This window comes from Primulina eburnea, chromosome 15 (assembly GCF_022965805.1).
Source record: "Primulina eburnea isolate SZY01 chromosome 15, ASM2296580v1, whole genome shotgun sequence".
Lineage (NCBI taxonomy): Eukaryota > Viridiplantae > Streptophyta > Magnoliopsida > Lamiales > Gesneriaceae > Primulina > Primulina eburnea.
Window position 1 is genome coordinate 4,512,539 of NC_133115.1, and position 17,744 is coordinate 4,530,282.

At 33.4% G+C, this 17,744-nt stretch overlaps 2 protein-coding genes across 3 annotated transcripts; both read left to right on the top strand.

The window, feature by feature from the left end:
• The first annotated feature begins 3,277 nt into the window (after positions 1 to 3,277).
• LOC140814434 (alpha-1,3-mannosyl-glycoprotein 2-beta-N-acetylglucosaminyltransferase-like) lies at positions 3,278 to 9,665 on the top strand. 2 transcript variants are annotated; one of them, XM_073173415.1, is made up of 18 exons: positions 3,278 to 3,434; positions 3,736 to 3,786; positions 4,970 to 5,057; positions 5,524 to 5,586; positions 5,923 to 5,957; positions 6,043 to 6,119; positions 6,220 to 6,265; positions 6,370 to 6,432; positions 6,595 to 6,661; positions 6,751 to 6,819; positions 6,914 to 6,983; positions 7,090 to 7,151; positions 8,114 to 8,203; positions 8,332 to 8,426; positions 8,774 to 8,836; positions 8,918 to 8,956; positions 9,059 to 9,229; positions 9,362 to 9,665. In XM_073173415.1, the coding sequence occupies exons 2-18, from the start codon at positions 3,736 to 3,738 to the stop codon at positions 9,497 to 9,499; spliced, it is 1,287 nt and encodes a 428-aa protein (XP_073029516.1). In that variant the 5' UTR covers positions 3,278 to 3,434; the 3' UTR covers positions 9,500 to 9,665. The 2 variants fall into 2 exon arrangements, with proteins under 2 accessions (XP_073029516.1, XP_073029517.1); XM_073173416.1 differs by lacking the exons at positions 3,278 to 3,434; positions 3,736 to 3,786 and having other exon boundaries at positions 4,990 to 5,057; positions 5,896 to 5,957.
• A 1,008-nt stretch (positions 9,666 to 10,673) lies between these two features.
• LOC140813479 (calcium-dependent protein kinase 26) lies at positions 10,674 to 15,799 on the top strand. The gene is made up of 9 exons (XM_073171961.1): positions 10,674 to 10,821; positions 11,365 to 12,226; positions 12,312 to 12,455; positions 12,527 to 12,679; positions 13,111 to 13,226; positions 13,432 to 13,599; positions 14,055 to 14,279; positions 14,856 to 15,000; positions 15,469 to 15,799. Exons 2-8 carry the CDS (start codon positions 11,479 to 11,481, stop codon positions 14,979 to 14,981), a joined length of 1,680 nt encoding a protein of 559 aa, XP_073028062.1. The 5' UTR covers positions 10,674 to 10,821; positions 11,365 to 11,478; the 3' UTR covers positions 14,982 to 15,000; positions 15,469 to 15,799.
• Positions 15,800 to 17,744: the final 1,945 nt, after the last annotated feature.

Sequence of the window (17,744 nt, forward strand, 5' to 3'; positions counted from 1 at the left end):
GGTTTCATGTAGATGGTACCATCGTCATGTCATGTAATGTCACGTCAGGAAAGTCACAATTAACGATCTGAATTCAATCAAGAGAAAGATAATGTCATGATCATGAAAAGAATCACGTCATGTTATCACGTCATGTTATTATATCATGTTATCATGTCATGTTATGATCACGGAAAAAGGTAAAGGTTCATGTTCATGTTATGCATTTCATGAAAATATTTACGAAAATGTTCATGCTCAAGTTTATGCATTTTCATGAAATGTTATTTTAAGTACATGTAATTTCACTGTTGCATGTGATTTTATACATGTATTACTCGTTACAAAGATTTGGTGTGTTGAGTCTTTAGACTCACTAGGTGTGTTGGATGCAGGTGAGGTTGAGGGAGGACTTGACGCATGAGATGACTGGACTGAAGGTGCACACAACCCGAGGACCAGCGCTTCTACTGTTTTTCCGCACTCATGATTATGGATTATGATTTCACGTTAAAAGATTTTTAAAACCATTTATTTATGCTTTAGAGTGGTTTTGGAGAGGAAAATACGTTTCACGATTATTGCGTTTTAGGTTTGGTAACTCATGCGATTATTTTATTTTATGACCATTGCAATTGATTTTCAAATGCTAGCTAGAGAATGTTCTAGGTCATGGACAAAAATATTTTATTAAAATATTTTTCAAGGACCGAAAAAAAAAAAATCTAGTACATTTTAATTCAAAAGAACATGGGACGTTTCAGTGTGCATGGCAACAGGTGGGATAGGAGCGGGGTCAAGAAAAGAACGAGGCTGGACTAGATAGCGTGGAGATCCGGGCTTCAGAAACAACTTAGGATTCAGCACTGATATGTAGTTGAACCTAGTTGGATTATTGTAGATGACATCAGATTTGTATGTTCATGTTTAACATGTAATTTGATTTTAATTACATTATGTTTCCGCTGTGTATTTTAGAAAAAAAAAAAAATTTAGACCCTGTTTATTATCATTGTTTCAATTATTCCTAAAGACGATTAAGGAATGAATTAGCGTCCGGGTCCCCACAACTGTAATATCCAAAGTCTTTTAGTTATACCTTCTGGAAACAGAAGAAGGGGAGACGTAGAAGAGTTTATCTTCGAACTTCCATAAACAACTGCTGTCTACTGCTTTATTGTTTTTCAACTACTTCATCAGATTATTTCCGCACATTCTACTGTAATCAGGTGAAAGTATTCTCACAAGATCGACTACTATCCTTAACAGGATTCTAGTACTTCATCCTCACGAAAAACGAGTAGAGTTTATTCACCCCCCCTCTAAACTCAACGTCGATCCTCAACAAGAACAGATGAATCAGATTAGAACAATCTGAATATCTCGTACTACTGTCAGATAAATTAACTACAAAACGATTCAACGGATATTTGTCATTACATGTTCATTAAATGCATTAAATACGACCGTTGAGATCGAAGACTATCTATAGTTGATCGAATCAGTTGAAGAAGGCTAGTGATTACGAGTGAACACACACAAAGCAATCAAACTACAACTTTCAATCAATTTGCAATATTTTTCACGAGTATTTTATCAATTTACAGAGCTCAAACTCAAGCTTTACATTCATTGTATTTATTTGTAGCATTCAAGATACTAGTTAGAGCATTTTCATTTTATTATTGTAAAAGAATTTATTAGACTAAGAGTTTCAGTTTGTCAGTATGTAATACCAAGTGAAATGGATTATTACAATCATTTGTAATATATCAAAGTCTTTTAGTGAAATTCTATCATCGTGATAGAAGGGGTGACGTGGGAGCATTTTGAAGTCTCTAAATATCCATAAAAACTCTCGTGTTCATTTCAGTTACCATTGTAGTTTACACCAAGTATTCAATCTATATTTGAGTCTTATTCTGCACTACTATCAGTTAACTAATATATATCGACAAACAAGATTATAGGATCAATTTCTCAAAGAACTGATTCACATAATTGAAAAGAGTACAAAAATCCAAGTGTTTATTCAACATCTCTTCTAAACATTTCAACTATCTTAATCGATCCTATCAATGGTTGTTAATTTACTCAAGTTAAAAAAAAAAATTGGCACAAAAACTTCTGTGTGATTGTTTCACGTATCAATATTTTGAAACATATCACATATCCACCCGGACCATGAAAAACATAGTTTTTCACTTCGAAAATGGACTGGGTCGACCCATCACAGTGATATATATCCATGAGACCGACTTACAGAAGATGTACTCAAATATTTGAGAACTATAAAATTTTAAACAAGAATGTATACTTCATTTCATTTGATTTATTTTAAATTCATTAATTAATGAAAAAAATAAATAGAAAAAGGCAAATCCAAAAAAATAGAGATAAAATTAATAAATCAAACAAAAAGAAATAAGAGAGAAATCAAACAATAATAACTATTTTTAAAATAAGAATATAATTCATTTTAAAAAGATAGAGTGTAAATTTTTACTCTTCTATTTATTTCAAATTCTATTAAAGATATAATTTTTTTATATAAAAAAATAGAGTAAAAATTCTATTTAAAAAAATAGTGACTAAATTTATTTATTTTTAATTTATTTTAGAATTCATTAATGGTAGGGAAAAAACAAACAATAAAATATATATTTATTATTATTATTTTAAATTTTATTAAAGATATATTTTTTTAAAAAAGTTGAAGTGTAAATTTCATTTTAAAAAATTAAAGTTAAATTTAAATTTCATTCTAAAAATGTAGTTAAATTTCATTTTTCTTCAATTTATTTTAGAAGTCATTATTGGAAAAAAAATAAAAGAAAAACTTTTATTTATTATTAATTTAAAATTTAATTAAAAATATAATTTTTTTTTAAAAAAAATAAAGAATATAAATTCTATTTCAAAAAATGGACGTTAAATTTTATTTTTCTTCAATTTATTTCAAAATCTATTAATTAACAGATAAAAAAACAAACAAACAAAGAAATGTATATGAATTATTATTATTATTTACGTTATCATAGATGTTAATTTATTAAAGTTAAAAATAAAATTGACACATAAACTACTATGAGTCTGTTTCACGGGCTCCGAGAAAAGAAGTTCGCGACCCGTGGTCCGTGGGGGTCAGTTCCTCTTTTTTTTTAGAATCTATTAATAAAAAAACAAACAAATACACATATATTAATTATTATTATTATTTAATAATAGTAATTGACTTGTGGGCATGTGATTCTAACAATGATATAATAAAACAGAATGAAAGTAGATAGCTGAAGATGATAGCGATGTCCTCAAATTTATAAATACTTGAATTGAATGTGATCTAAAAGGAAATAAATACGGCGGAGGGGAAGACGAAATTAAACACGGGGAACCGGAGCTGCGATTACCGGTACCTCCTGCTGTTCGCGGCCGTCCCCTTCATCTACTTCCAGGTCGAATATAGGTTTTTTACTTTTATTTTGATTTCTCATCAGAAGTAGCATGATTGTTTATTCCCATGCTTTTCTGATCTGTATCTGTCATTAGGAAAATTATACTCACTCATTTGCTACCTCCAACTGATGTATGAAGTTATATGTTGCTTCGGATACTCGTATTGATATTTTTCTGTCCAAACAAGGATGATTATACCTTCTTCGTGTTTGCTGGTTGCTTGATTTCTATAGCAAAGGCTGGTGTTGCGAATTGAAGTAATTTTGCTAACATGATTGACTCTGTTTTCTTCTCCCGCAGATGCGTCTTTTCACCTCTCAATCAGAGTATGCTGATCGTCTTGCTGATGCTGTACGTTTTGCTCTATGTTGATTCAATGCTCAATTTTAGTATAAGACAAGCTTATGAGTGGGGGCGAATTGAGAAACTGTGTTTTGGGGTGCGAGAGAAACAACTAAATGCATTTGGGGCTGAAAGATATTCACATTTCTAGCAAAATTACAAATATAATTTCCATAGGTTTATTTGATGGCATCAGTGGTCCATCGTCTTCACACCTGTTTTTGGGTTTTGAGATTCTGATGTAGATGCTCAATATTGAATGCCTAGTTCTCTCAGACTGTAACACGTTCTTTGCTTACCTTCTATTCTTGATTGGGGAGCTACTGTCAGCTATATGGAAAAAAATTATTTGGATTGAAGATTTGGCTGATCTTTGAAAGATGTATTTTATTGTAATTTTCTTTTACAACCTCCCCCATGTGTAGTCATAAAAAAATTTGTTCTCAGGATGGGTTAGAATTAGAATGAACTACTTGTCATTAAGAAAAATTAATTTTTGAGATCCGAATAAAGAAAACTTGTTCTTTAACAGCAATAACTTTAGGTATATCGTCATTATAAAAGTTTGGGTGGCCTTGTTGATTTGGTGTACTGAGAGGGAAAGATACAGTGTTGGTTCAAAATTATAGGACTTGTAATGTAAAATTCATTTATGGATGAAGTTTTAGGCTTTTTAGATGACTTTCTTATCTCCAGCAATAATTAGGTACTGGCTTTTGAACTATGCCTATTTCTTTCATAATGTCTATACCTTAGATTTGACATGCTTTATTAATTAAAGAATTGATATAGGATAATTTAATCAATATAAGAACTATTTGGCAGCTCTTCTGATAAAACTTCCTGGTAGTAACAAATTAGTTTGGTCCAAACAGTATAACTATGGGGAGGGTTTTCTTTATAATGAATAAAAAAATAATCAAAGTATGTTTAGAAATAATAATACATAAAAAGTATATTGTTTTGCTCAGGCATTCTTTTATATTTTCTTTTTAAACCAAGCAATGAAACATGTTTTACTCCGTCTCCCTGAATGGAATTCTTTATTAATATAGCCTTATTATTTGACTCATGTGTCATTGAGTTACCCACTTTAAAAATGCTTTACACTTTCTGTAGTATGCCATCATACAACAGGTCTCATGTATATCATAGGATATACTACACCTAACATGCACAGTATTGATGACAGATTGAATCAGAAAATCAGTGTACGGGACAGACACGACTGTTCATTGATCAGATCAGTCAGCAACAAGGACAAATTCTCGCTCTTGAAGGTGCTTGATCCTTTATGCTTCTTTCCCTGATGACTGGATTTAAAAAAATGTGTTGCAATATCCTGCTGCGAAATCCATAGATTTAATGGCCTTCCTGTCATTAACTGGAAATATAAGAAAGGATCTTCTCAATCATAAAGATCCATTAGTAAGGTTTTCCGGTTTGGGATCAATACAATACATACTGCCTATACGTAACGATGTAGGACATATTTGGCTCGTGATAAGAAATAAATTGTTTATGTAATAGGGAAGAGATAAATCACTGAGCAGTTTTCATGTATAATATTTTATGCTTATGCTCAGTCAAGGATGATGAAGCAGCTCGTCTGTTTCACTGCTATTTTTCGCATGTTTTTCTCTATTCTCATTTCTGGATAAGGAAGTTCATTTTTTTATTATTGGATGATGTGGTGTTATTGATGAGAAAAAATTAGTGATTATCTTTGACATGCTACTATTTCAGAGGAAAGGAAGCGTCAAGATAAGGAATGTGGACAGTTGAGAGCACTTGTTAAAGATCTTGAAAGTATGTTTACACAGTTCCTTTATTTTTCTGTCACCTAGTTAATTGCTTTCTTGCTGTTCATGTAAAGAGCTATTAATATTATGAGTCCTTTGTATTGGCTTTTTTCCATTTTGTACCTCTGCTTGGTTGGTTCTAAGGCAAATTAAGTAGTATAATAATTCAAACTGTGACTTTGGTACTTCAACTTGATTGGCTCGATAATTAGGTTATTGCTATCTTTCACCTTTTATTTTTATTTTTATTTTATATTGGATGTTGGGCCACTGGTTCCTTTTGTTGCCCATGATCAATGCCTGTGTTTGTTATTAGTGTGATCGTTTCTCTATCCAAATTCAGGGAAGGGTATCAAGAAAATGGTTGGTGATTTACAGGTTTGTAGAAAATATTTGTTTCTTTGTGTTGCTATTTGCTATTTTCTTGAACTCTTATATATCGAACTAGTTACTTGTTTGTCAGGTTCCAGCAGCAGCTGTTGTGGTTATGGCTTGTAACCGTGCCGATTACCTTGAAAGAACTATTAAATCTATTCTAAAGTATGATGTGTCTCCATGCATCTTTTTGGTGCTTTGCAACACTTCTAGCTGTCAGCTGACATTTTCTTTAAATCCTTTTTTTAATCTTTCTCCTTACTAGGTATCAAATTCCTGTGGCATCGAGGTATCCCCTCTTCATATCACAGGTAGCTAAAAATGAAACATCTGTTTGACATAAATTTGGAATTTTTTTATTGAGAACAAGGGGCACTTTGCAGATGCAAATTATACTTGCATTCTTTTTTGGCAGGATGGATCAGATCCTCTTGTTAAGAAGAAGGCGTTGAGTTATGATCAGCTAACGTACATGCAGGCACTTGTTTTCTTTCTATCTATCTTTTACATTCTAAAATTATTTCTTACTCAGTTCGAGTACCTGCTTATTCATTGGACTTGATTACTTTTAAGGTCTTAAAATTTTATTCCTGGTTCTTGTTCAACTACAACAGTTTTAATATACTTTCATGTGCCCCAGCATTTGGATTATGAACCAGTGCACACTGAAAGGCCTGGGGAGTTGATTGCTTACTACCAGATTGCACGTTAAGTTACTTTGTATCTTGTTATTATTCGTCCTTTCTGTTTGAGGAGAGATTCTCTTGCTGACACAGTCTTATTGTTTGCCATTCAGGCCATTATAAATGGGCACTGGATAAGTTGTTCTATGAACACAAGTTTGACAAAGTAATCATTCTTGAAGGTTCCTGTTTTCTTTATTCTTTTTAACTTCCTTTTCTTTACTTTTTCTTTTTGTCTATGGTTCTTTCTTTCACTGAACACGCCGTCATCTGCAGATGATATGGAAATTGCCCCCGATTTCTTTGATTATTTTGAGGCTGGAGCTGCTCTCCTTGACCGTGACAAGTGAGTTGTTCTCTACAAGATATGATGAATTATAGATCCATTGACAATTTGACATCCTATATCGATTTCTGATTGTTAGTATTTGATTGTAATGCATCAACGATAGATCTATAATGGCGATTTCGTCATGGAACGATAATGGACAAAAGCAGTTTGTACATGATCCTTGTAAGTTCCTCCGTTTTCCTATTGATCTGATAAACTTTTACAAAAATGTTCCTAGGTTAATATTAGTATGTTCCTTTTACTAATAGAAATTGTTCTACCTAATGTTATTGTTACTGTGTTTCTGGGCTTTGATTATATTTGTCATTCTTGTTCCTTGAGAAAACTTGGTTGGGTAGGTTAGTTCTTCTTATCACTTCCCACACTGCGGGTCATATTGAGTATTATTCATAATGAATGATAATTCATTTGTGTGTAACTTGACTAGTATTTATGTTGTTTCCCCTTTAACTCCCTTAGTCCCTGTTTGTTTTTCTGGTCATGTAATCAAAATAAGCTATTCGATTTTGATTGCTTTTAGTCATTTAGTGAATCTATTGGATTACGATCATTATTGTATGAAATATGTGCAAATGATGTGCCATATATTCGTTCAAGCTATTTTTTATTTTTCAAAAACTATTGTATTGATTATAAGCCTGTGATTTTTCAGTGTCAATGTTAAATTGTGGATGACTGGTTGACGTATCATTAAATTTTTGTGAAGAGGCTCTCCGAGTTCCTGTAAACTATACCATTTAGTTTTGAACATATCACCAGATTTGTTCCATCACAGATCCATTAATATATCTTTGTTCATGGTTCTGTCTTTGAACTTCTTGAATCCATGAGGTTCCCCTCTATCCTCATTTTGCTACTCACCAATCATGCTATAAATTTATTTCTCATATTTTTTGTGCTGAGATGGGATATACTATCACTTTTACTTTCGTCTGCTAGATTGACATTCTTCTTTATTGAACTGTGTGAAATGAGATTTTCATTGTGTGTACAGTTCAAATTTGGGAATTTTTACAATCTGCGGATTATTAAAGCAGTTTCCACTATTTTTGGTCTACATTATTAAACAGCCTATTTGTCAAACGTGGGTGACCTTTCTGTATCCGTTTTCCTATCTCTTGCAGATACTCTTTATCGCTCAGATTTTTTCCCTGGTCTTGGATGGATGCTCTCTAGATCCATGTGGGACGAATTGTCTCCTAAATGGCCAAAGGCATATCCTTCAGCCATCATAATAGTTGTGATATTTGACATCAGAATCTTAAATTGTCTTATCTGTGCTCGTTATTTCTCTGTGGTATCTTTCACTTCAGTCTTATGCACTTTCTTGACCAAACAATCACTTACTGGGATGACTGGTTGCGGCTGAAAGAGAATCATAGAGGGCGTCAATTCATTCGCCCAGAAGTGTGCAGAACATATAACTTCGGGGAGCATGTAAGAATTTCACATCCATGTTCTTTTTCTTCAAGAGGAGAGTGTTTACTATGATATGTTCAATCCTGGTAGATAGTTTGACTAAAATTGTAAATGATGACTGATTTTTGTTTAGGAGATTTCCATCAGGGAAAACAATTATTACCTTTTTTGGGTTGTTAAAGAAGGGTCGGCCAAACGTATGTTTAATGTTTGACATGAAATTTTTCTGTGATTTTTGGTTTTATCTCAAGTTCACTTATTGAATTCTTGTCTGTTACATGTTTGGAAGCTATGCGTAAGTAGTGCTTGTCACATTTTTTTAGTCGAACTTGTTTTTACCAGTCTTCCTATTTTTTCCTTCATAGGGTTCCAGTATGGGGCAGTTTTTCAAACAATATCTTGAACCAATCAAACTGAATGATGTCCAGGTATTTAACTTTTATGGTCCATCTTACCCTGCTCACCTTGTGCTAGCGTTCGTTTGAAAACGTGTTTTACTGGTCTGGAAGGTTGATTGGAAGTCCATGGACCTGAGCTTCTTGGAGGAGGTAAAGTCTTGCATTTACAAGTGAAGTATATGCCATGCAAAAATGATATGACTAGGAGGAAGGTAGTCTATCGAGATACTGAGATTAGATCTACTTTTATAGGACAAGTATGCGAAATACTTCGCTGAACTGCTTAAAAAAGCGACTCCAATGCATGGAGCTGACGCTGCTCTTAAGGCACATAACATTGAAGGTGATGTACGAGTCTTTTACCGAGACCAATCAGATTTTGAGTACATTGCTAGACAGTTCGGGATTTTTGAAGAATGGAAGGTAAGTTCTCTTCCATTCTTAGTTGTGACTTTCTTCTACATCCCCAATATAGAACTCTAGCTGACTTATTTATCTCCTTGCTAATTTTAAACGATGATAAGTTTACCTTAACATGGTTATATGTATAATTAGGATGGTGTCCCAAGAACGGCATATAAAGGAGTAGTAGTTTTCCGTTATCATCCGCCGAGGCGCGTATTCCTAGTCGGCCCGGATTCTCTCCAACAGTTCGGAATCAGACAAGACTTGAAGGCAAAGTGGTGTCTGTAAGATTATTAGGAGCTTTGACGGACTGAATTCCTCAATGCCGGTGATAACTTGTATTCACTAGTATCGTATTTGTTTTGAGTTCTTTCTAAAACGCAAATCCACAAATTTTCCCTATATTTCATGATGACATTTTACAATAGAATTGTGGTCCGATATGTAACTTTAAGCCTAGTGGTGGTTCAGTAGACTTTTGTTGACGGACTATTTGGACACGGATGACTTTGACCCTTTAATTATAGTAATAATAATAATCTATTAATGTCGAATGGAAAATGACCGAATAATTTTGACGGTTTAGAGTCACTCTTTGTCGCTTTCATTTAAAATTTAATGACACAATAAGCTTCTTTTATTAATACTTAATTAATATTTAATGAGACGCTGTTTCAAGTTCAATGGGTTTTTTTTTTAGATTATAATATTTTTGAAATACTTTTATCAAAATATTGTGTTTTCTCACGATTTATCAAAAAATTGTGAAAATAAAATAAAAATTTTAAAAAAAATTGCTATCATGATTTATCTATTTAACACGCTACGAGAACAACCATCCGTTATCTTTTTGAGCAAAAATTTTTGTGAGTCATATTTTGTGAGACGAATATCTTATTTAGGTAATCAATGAAAAATATTACTTTTTTATGCTAAGAATATTAATTTTTATTGTGAATATCGGTATGGTTGATTCGTCTCATAGATAAAGATTCGTGATACCGTCTCACAAGAAACCTACTAATCCTTTTGTTATATGTTTTTTTTCCTCCAATGAGAATCAAGACTGAAAATCGAAAGCAATTGAATAATAATAATAATAATAATAATAATAAATAGAAACTTCTTTTGTTATATGTCTTTTTCCTGCAGTGAGAATCAAGACAGAAAATCGAAAGCAATTGAATAATAACAAAATAGAAACCGAAGTTGAAAGGAGGGTTTTTTATTAGATTATAATAATTTTGAAATATTTTTATCAAAATACTGTCTTTTCTCATAATTTAAATTATTATAAAAATAAACTCGATTCATTTACATCCGTAATCATCTTTTGATTTAGTTCGATTAAATCAAACTCCATACTTTAATAATTAAAATCGATTTGTTTACATTAATGAAAAAATTTAATCATTTTAGATAGAGTGACATATATATAATTATAATAGTATTTATAATTTATATAACGAAAAGAAAAGGCTGTATTCTTTCTGTATGGATTGTACAGAAGCAAAAGCAAATCATGTATTGTCCACCACTTCCTACGGACATGTATAAATTCAGAAGGACGATTTGACTCCGACTCCGACTCCTCCGGCTACTTTTCCCTGGTACAGATTCGTTTTCATCTGATGATGATTAAGGTTCCATTATGTATTTTCTTGCTTATCTTCGTCTTTTTTCCCCTTTAATTAACTTTAATTATATGAATAAAGGCACTCCCTTTTGTTGAATCTTTTTCAACTTGTTTCATGCGTACATGTGTAGGTATTTTATACCCCTTTTCCCACTCGTTTTACGTAATTGGTTTGCCTGATCTGTAGCTGAAAGTCAGATTGTTTGTTTCTTGAATTGTGTATGATTTTGCTGCTGACATATTGCTTGCTCTTTCGTCGTCGATCCGATCTGATCCATGATGGGTTTTTTTGTAGCCCCCTTTTTGGAATTTTTGTTTCATTTTTAGTTTCCCTTTCTTTCTCCTTTTAATTTTCTTCAACTTTTGGTTCTCGAGCACGGGGTAGAGGGCTCTAGAGCTGGTGTTGGTGCCATTATTAGTTTTATCCCTCTGTTTCAACGTTTTTTAAGTTATGTTCATTAATTAGGCTGACAGGTCGGTTCTGATGCTGCAAACCTTTGGTTTCTTTGTCTGGCAGTGTTAAATTTTCAGAATTTGGGCAGTCTGATTTAATGTGAAAGATAATCGGATGCGGGAAGGGCTGCTAAGGCGCTATTTGAGGTGACATAAGGGAAGGGAATTCTGTTGTTTCATGGGCAATACATGCCGTGGGTCTTTCAGAAGCACACCATTACAGGGCTACAACCAGCCCGAAGATCAGTCCAACTCTGAACAGAACACCGCTTCTAACTCTTCTGATAGTTGCTCTCCCACCGTGAACTCGCAGCACATTGTTGACACACAACAAAACCACAAAAAGGACCCCAATTTGCCAGCCCTCACCAGTCCCAGGAAAGAGAGTGTCATGAACCGTGGTGCTAATAATCAAGCTTACTTTGTGTTAGGTCACAAGACTCCTAATATCCGAGATCTCTACACACTTGGGCGTAAATTAGGACAAGGCCAGTTTGGCACTACCTTTTTGTGCACTGAGTTGTCGACAGGCATTGAATATGCTTGCAAATCTATATCAAAAAGGAAGCTTATTTCCAGAGAAGATGTTGAAGATGTGAGAAGGGAGATTCAGATCATGCACCATCTGGCTGGTCACAAGAACATAGTCACCATCATAGGGGCATACGAAGACCCCCTTTATGTTCACATTGTGATGGAGCTTTGTGCTGGTGGTGAATTGTTCGACCGCATAATACAAAGGGGGCACTACAGCGAAAGAAAGGCGGCTGAACTGACTAAGATCGTTGTAGGAGTCGTGGAGGCTTGCCATTCACTTGGGGTTATGCATAGAGATCTTAAACCGGAGAACTTTTTGTTGGTCAATAAAGATGATGATTTCTCTCTTAAAGCAATTGATTTTGGTCTATCTGTTTTCTTCAAGCCAGGTATACTCTAGAATACTTATTTGATAGTTTTATGACTTTATCCTTGTGTTGTTTGCCTATATGTATATGTGGTGTAATGCTTCAGGTCAGATTTTCACCGATGTGGTTGGGAGCCCATACTATGTTGCACCGGAGGTTCTTTTGAAGAATTATGGTCCAGAAGCAGATGTATGGACAGCAGGGGTGATACTATACATATTACTGAGCGGGGTGCCACCATTTTGGGCTGGTAAGTTGTCATTATTCAAATATCAAATCCATATTCATGTGCAAGTATTGATGGTTATCCCGATTGTTCAGAAAATCAACAGGGAATATTTGATGCGGTTTTAAAGGGACACATAGATTTCAATTCTGACCCTTGGCCATTGATATCTGAAAGTGCTAAGGATCTTATCCGAAAGATGTTATGCATGAGACCTTCAGACCGGTTGACTGCCCATGAAGTATTGTGTATGTTTTCTTCCCCTAGATGGTCGGAGCTACTGTTATTTGTTTAAAGTTGAGTTCCTCATCTGTCTTTCGTTTCTTCTTAATGTTTTTTCTTTGTGTGACGTTCTCTAGAGCATGTGTACATTGTCATTGATCAATTGGGAGACCTTTTACTGATCTATTCTAGAGCAGCTTGAATTTCTGTAAACCGAGATTTCCACTGTTGAAATATCTAATCACTCAAGTAATTGCTGTATTTTTTTAGATAATTTCTACTTTTAGTGTCATAAAAAATAACGACAACTTTGTGATTATTTGGATGTTTTCTATCAGTTGATGTTTCCTGCTATAGTGAAACAGTGATGTTTGAAACTTCCTTTCATGCCATTGACTATGGTTTTTGTGTGATCGTGATCTTATAATCCTTGTCTTATCACATATCAAATATGTAGGCCACCCTTGGATATGTGAAAATGGTGTTGCACCTGACAAATCCCTGGATCCAGCCGTACTTTCCCGCCTTAAACAGTTTTCTGCTATGAATAAATTGAAGAAAATGGCTTTGCGGGTATGCTATTTACCTGATATGAAATCTATAATATTGATCTTTCAATGGCTTTGTCAACTGGAAATTTTGTCATGTGAAGATGTCTTGAGAATATGTTTATCTTCTTTTTCAGTCTGTGGAACCATATCGATGCAAATATTACTCACACGTCTACTGAAACCTGATGATCAAAGCATTTGTTTATGAAATGAAAACAAATTTTCAGGTGATAGCTGAAAGCTTGTCTGAAGAGGAGATTGCTGGCTTGACAGAGATGTTTAGAGCCATGGACACTGATAATAGTGGTGCAATCACATTTGATGAGCTCAAAGCTGGTTTAAGAAAATATGGATCAACATTAAAAGATACAGAAATTCGTGATCTCATGGATGCAGTATGGTTACTTCTTCTCAACAATATATGTTCTTTGCCTAATTTCCTTTTTCATCCAGTCATGGCATTTGCAGTTTTCGGTTTTCCAGATTTATACCTCAGTATGTCATTTTTCTTCATGTACTCATGATTAAAATGGTCAAAGATAAAAGATTCAGCAGGATATGCCTAGAATTTTTTAAAAGAATTTTTTAAACAAGGATGTGCCTGGATTTTCTTCGATCTTGTTGCCAAGACTTCATGCTAACTGAATCCAGTAGTTCAGGTTCTCCAAAAGCTAGAAATCTTAGTGGTGGTTACATTCCTTACCAAAAATGAAATTCATTATACGCTGGATATTTATGTTGTCTTATTCGTAGTGTCATCTTCCTCCTTGATAAATTGATGCATGCCAACCATCAGTTCGGTATTGGATTTGTGGCCATTATTGTTTCTTTATTATTTTCACGGTTGCAGGCTGATGTAGACAATAGTGGAACAATTGACTATGGTGAATTTATAGCAGCAACAATTCATTTGAATAAACTAGAGCGCGAGGAACATCTTTTGGCAGCATTTCAATATTTTGACAAGGATGGGAGTGGTTATATTACAGTTGATGAACTTCAACAAGCTTGTGTTGAGCATGGTATGACAGATGTTTTCCTTGAAGATATTATCAAAGAAGTCGATCAAGACAACGTAAGCCCCCTTAGCATCATGGCCTGTCTTGGTTCCTTTGTTGAGAATGTGGAACACTGCAAGTCAGAAATGTTGCCTGTATACTATGTACAACTTATCTGTATATGTATTCAGCCCTTATCTCTTACTCTGGCTTCAAGGTTTTTCAAAAGGAATTCAATTGAACTGTAATATCATTTACCATTTCATTGATGTAGTCTAGTTTGTGTACTTACACAGACTCAGGAAGATTTTACTTCATGAAATGGTGTGCAAACATATTATTAATTTTATTTTTACAAGAAACTGATATTTTTATTGAATTTTCCATTATTCCTTTATACCATTTTTCTTTTAAACAAGTTATTATGCTTTACTATATGCAATTTATCATATTTTAACAGTTAGTGGGTACTATGTTGATGTAGACTAGTTGTAAGCAGTACTTCCATGATTTGGAAATGAGCTAGAGATGCTTAAGGACTGGAGCCGTTGTGCCTCTTAGATCGTATTTGTTCTATTCAGGAGGTTTTGACCTTCCTATTACTTTATTCGATGGGTTGTATATAGTTAACTTTTGAATACATGTTCGTACAGGATGGAAGGATTGATTATGGGGAGTTTGTTGCTATGATGACTAAAGGAAATGGCGTTGGGAGGCGAACTATGCGGAACAGCTTAAATATTAGCATGAGAGATGCCCTGGGAGCTCTAACTTCATAATTCAAAGCCTCTTTTACAGGTAGTTGCCTGTTTTTCTGCCATGTTACTTTCTTACTTTATGAGGACATCATATGTAATTAATGAATACTGCAAGAAAACGCACATTAGCAACTGAAGTAATATGGAAATTGTTTTCACTAATGTGATCAGTTTACAATGAAAAACTTGTATTGTTTTTAATATATGCATGTCCGTTGATTTTTGTGAAAAAGAAATTAAAGAATGTAACGCACGTGGCTTGTTTTATATGTTGAAGAGATTAATATGCCACTAGTTAAAATGTCAGCTTGAAAACTCAACTTTCCATTAACCCTTTTGTTATTTTCTTCACTTTCATTTCTGGAGATTCATATAATTAGTCATATCCGAGCTGCTATAGCTACATTGTGTATACGCCTATCATCGTCATGTTATGATAAATCTAATGTTGTCTTATACTTAGTTTCCAATCTATCTAAGGGATATATATTATATCGTAACCTAACAGGTGGTCGAGAAGGTACCAACAATCAGCAGTATCTCTGGGGAATTCCTTGTTGTGCAGTTTATCTGTTTGTATCAGATTGAGTTACAAATTACTGAAGTTGTTTTGCTGTTAAAGAGCAGGGAATACTCATATGTATTGATTTAAAGATTCTTTATTTGTGTTGGTGATTTGTTGCATTATTGGGTAGATGCTGGGTAACTATCCCATGTATGTACAAAATTTTCCAGACCTCTTGTTGCCATGGAGATAGAATGAGAACTTTAGAAACAACTCCATGAATTGGTACTGTATGAAATGTGCCATAAACATGCCACATGGCAAGATCTTCTGACCCATGTGAGAGTCGAATGTCAGGGAAATAACATGTGCAAGAAGGGAAATCCACAGTCCACACCAATAAGGTAGGGGTAGTGCTTTGCTTGGATCAATTGAATGACTTCCGAGCTTTGTTTTTTTTTTTTTTTTTGGTGTGTATTCTAGAAGAAATTAAATGCTATACCTTTTTATAAGGCTAGAGATTTAATGATAATAATGACACCACAATACTTCAATGCTGCAACTAACTAATATCCCAAGTCAAAGATAACTTCTGGTGAGGGCAGGTTTAAAGGTTTCATCTCCTATTTTTATATTGTTGAGATGAGGTTGTAGATTTCATATTGAAATCTAAATTTTTTAGTTTATTAAATAATTTTGCATTTAAAAAATAGAGTAATAAAATAAAATTAAAAAATTTACATTATTTTAAAAATATAATAACACTTAATTAAATTTTAGAGCATAACTCTAAAATACAGATAATTAAAAATAAAAGAAAAAAACTTGTGTCAGACGTTCTCACGGGTCATATTTTGTGAGACAAGTCTTTTATTTGAGTCATCCATAAAAAATATTATTTTATATGTTAAGAGTATTATTGTGAATATCGATAGGGTTGACCCGTCTCACAGATAAAGTTTCGTAAGGAGACCTACTCAAAATAAAAATAGGCATAACTAAAAAATTTACATGAATAAAAAGTAGATGAATATCATCCTCATTTAAAATCTAAATATATTCGATCAAATTCTTTGAAAGCATAAATAATTAAAAAATAACATAACTAAAAAACAAAACAAACATAATTATCATAGGATTTTTAATATAAGTGAATTATTAATTTTTTTTTTTATTTTTTACAAGTTTTTACTATTTTCTAAAATTTGTTAAAAATTAATTATAATAAGATTTTTATAGTTGCTGATCTTCACACGACCTGAAAAATCTGGCTGTTAACACATAGAGTGTGTTTGGTTGAGTGGATTAAATAAGGATAGATTAATAGTCCAATATTTATCGTTAAAATTTTAAGTTGTTTTAATAATCATTTTGACCCGGTTTAAGATCCAATTTTATGGATAACTATTTGATTAATAAAATTGGATCTTAAACCGGGTCAAAATGATTATTAAAACATCTTAAAATTTTAACGATATATATTGAACTATTAATCTATCCTTATTTAATCCACTTAACAAAACACACCCATATAGGGTCTCTGCGCAGAACCCACAATCATCCTCACACTTAAAAACATCTGCGTACGAGGTCCGAGGATATTCATCGGCCCTTGTACATGCTCTAAGTGGGCACCTAAATGCACCACATTTTCTTAGGTGCGTGCGCTGGTGTGTGATCATCTGAATTCAAAACAAAAAATACTAACAGACTTTAGTTCAGATGTTCACGAGAATATCTTGTATTAACACGAGATCATTTGTTTGTCCCGATGAGCTGGCCTGGTAAACTAAAAGTTGCGGCAGCCATCGAAGACTTGGTTTACATTTGAGAAAATAATAAGCTCCCAAAAGTCCCCTAAATCATGTGGTTGCTAATTGACTTATTAGGTACATCATAACACTAAATCTATATTAAGTCAATCACTTAAATTAAATTAAATAAACAAGCCAATTGTCTACGTACATTGATGACTTAATTAGCTATAGATTTGTCAATTTCGTAGAACCTTTAGATCATGCATCAAGGGCCCTTCACCTCGATCTTGCGGTTTTCGTTTCGAGTCCGCGATGCGATACATTTCTTTTTTTTAAAAAAAAATTCTTAAATTCGTGAAGTTGATTGTTCGTTCGTTATATGAAGAATAGAAACAAAATTGAGTATTGCTGAAAATAGATACCAAATTGACTAATACGTCCATTTCATCACATGTGTAATTTTTTTGTTCACATACTCTTTCTAAGGGGAGAGAGGACTCGAACTCGAGTCTATAAGACGAA

Excerpts from the sequence above, each read along its gene's own strand:
- LOC140814434 (XM_073173415.1), top strand. The coding sequence starts at position 3,736 with ATGCGTCTTTTCACCTCTCAATCAGAGTATGCTGATCGTCTTGCTGAT. Across the intron at positions 8,427-8,773 it reads CATATAACTTCGGGGAGCAT|GGTTCCAGTATGGGGCAGTT; the intron begins GTAAGAATTTCA and ends TTTCCTTCATAG. Across the intron at positions 9,230-9,361 it reads GGATTTTTGAAGAATGGAAG|GATGGTGTCCCAAGAACGGC; the intron begins GTAAGTTCTCTT and ends ATGTATAATTAG.
- LOC140813479 (XM_073171961.1), top strand. The coding sequence starts at position 11,479 with ATGGGCAATACATGCCGTGGGTCTTTCAGAAGCACACCATTACAGGGC. Across the intron at positions 12,456-12,526 it reads GGTGCCACCATTTTGGGCTG|AAAATCAACAGGGAATATTT; the intron begins GTAAGTTGTCAT and ends CCGATTGTTCAG. Across the intron at positions 12,680-13,110 it reads GACTGCCCATGAAGTATTGT|GCCACCCTTGGATATGTGAA; the intron begins GTATGTTTTCTT and ends TCAAATATGTAG.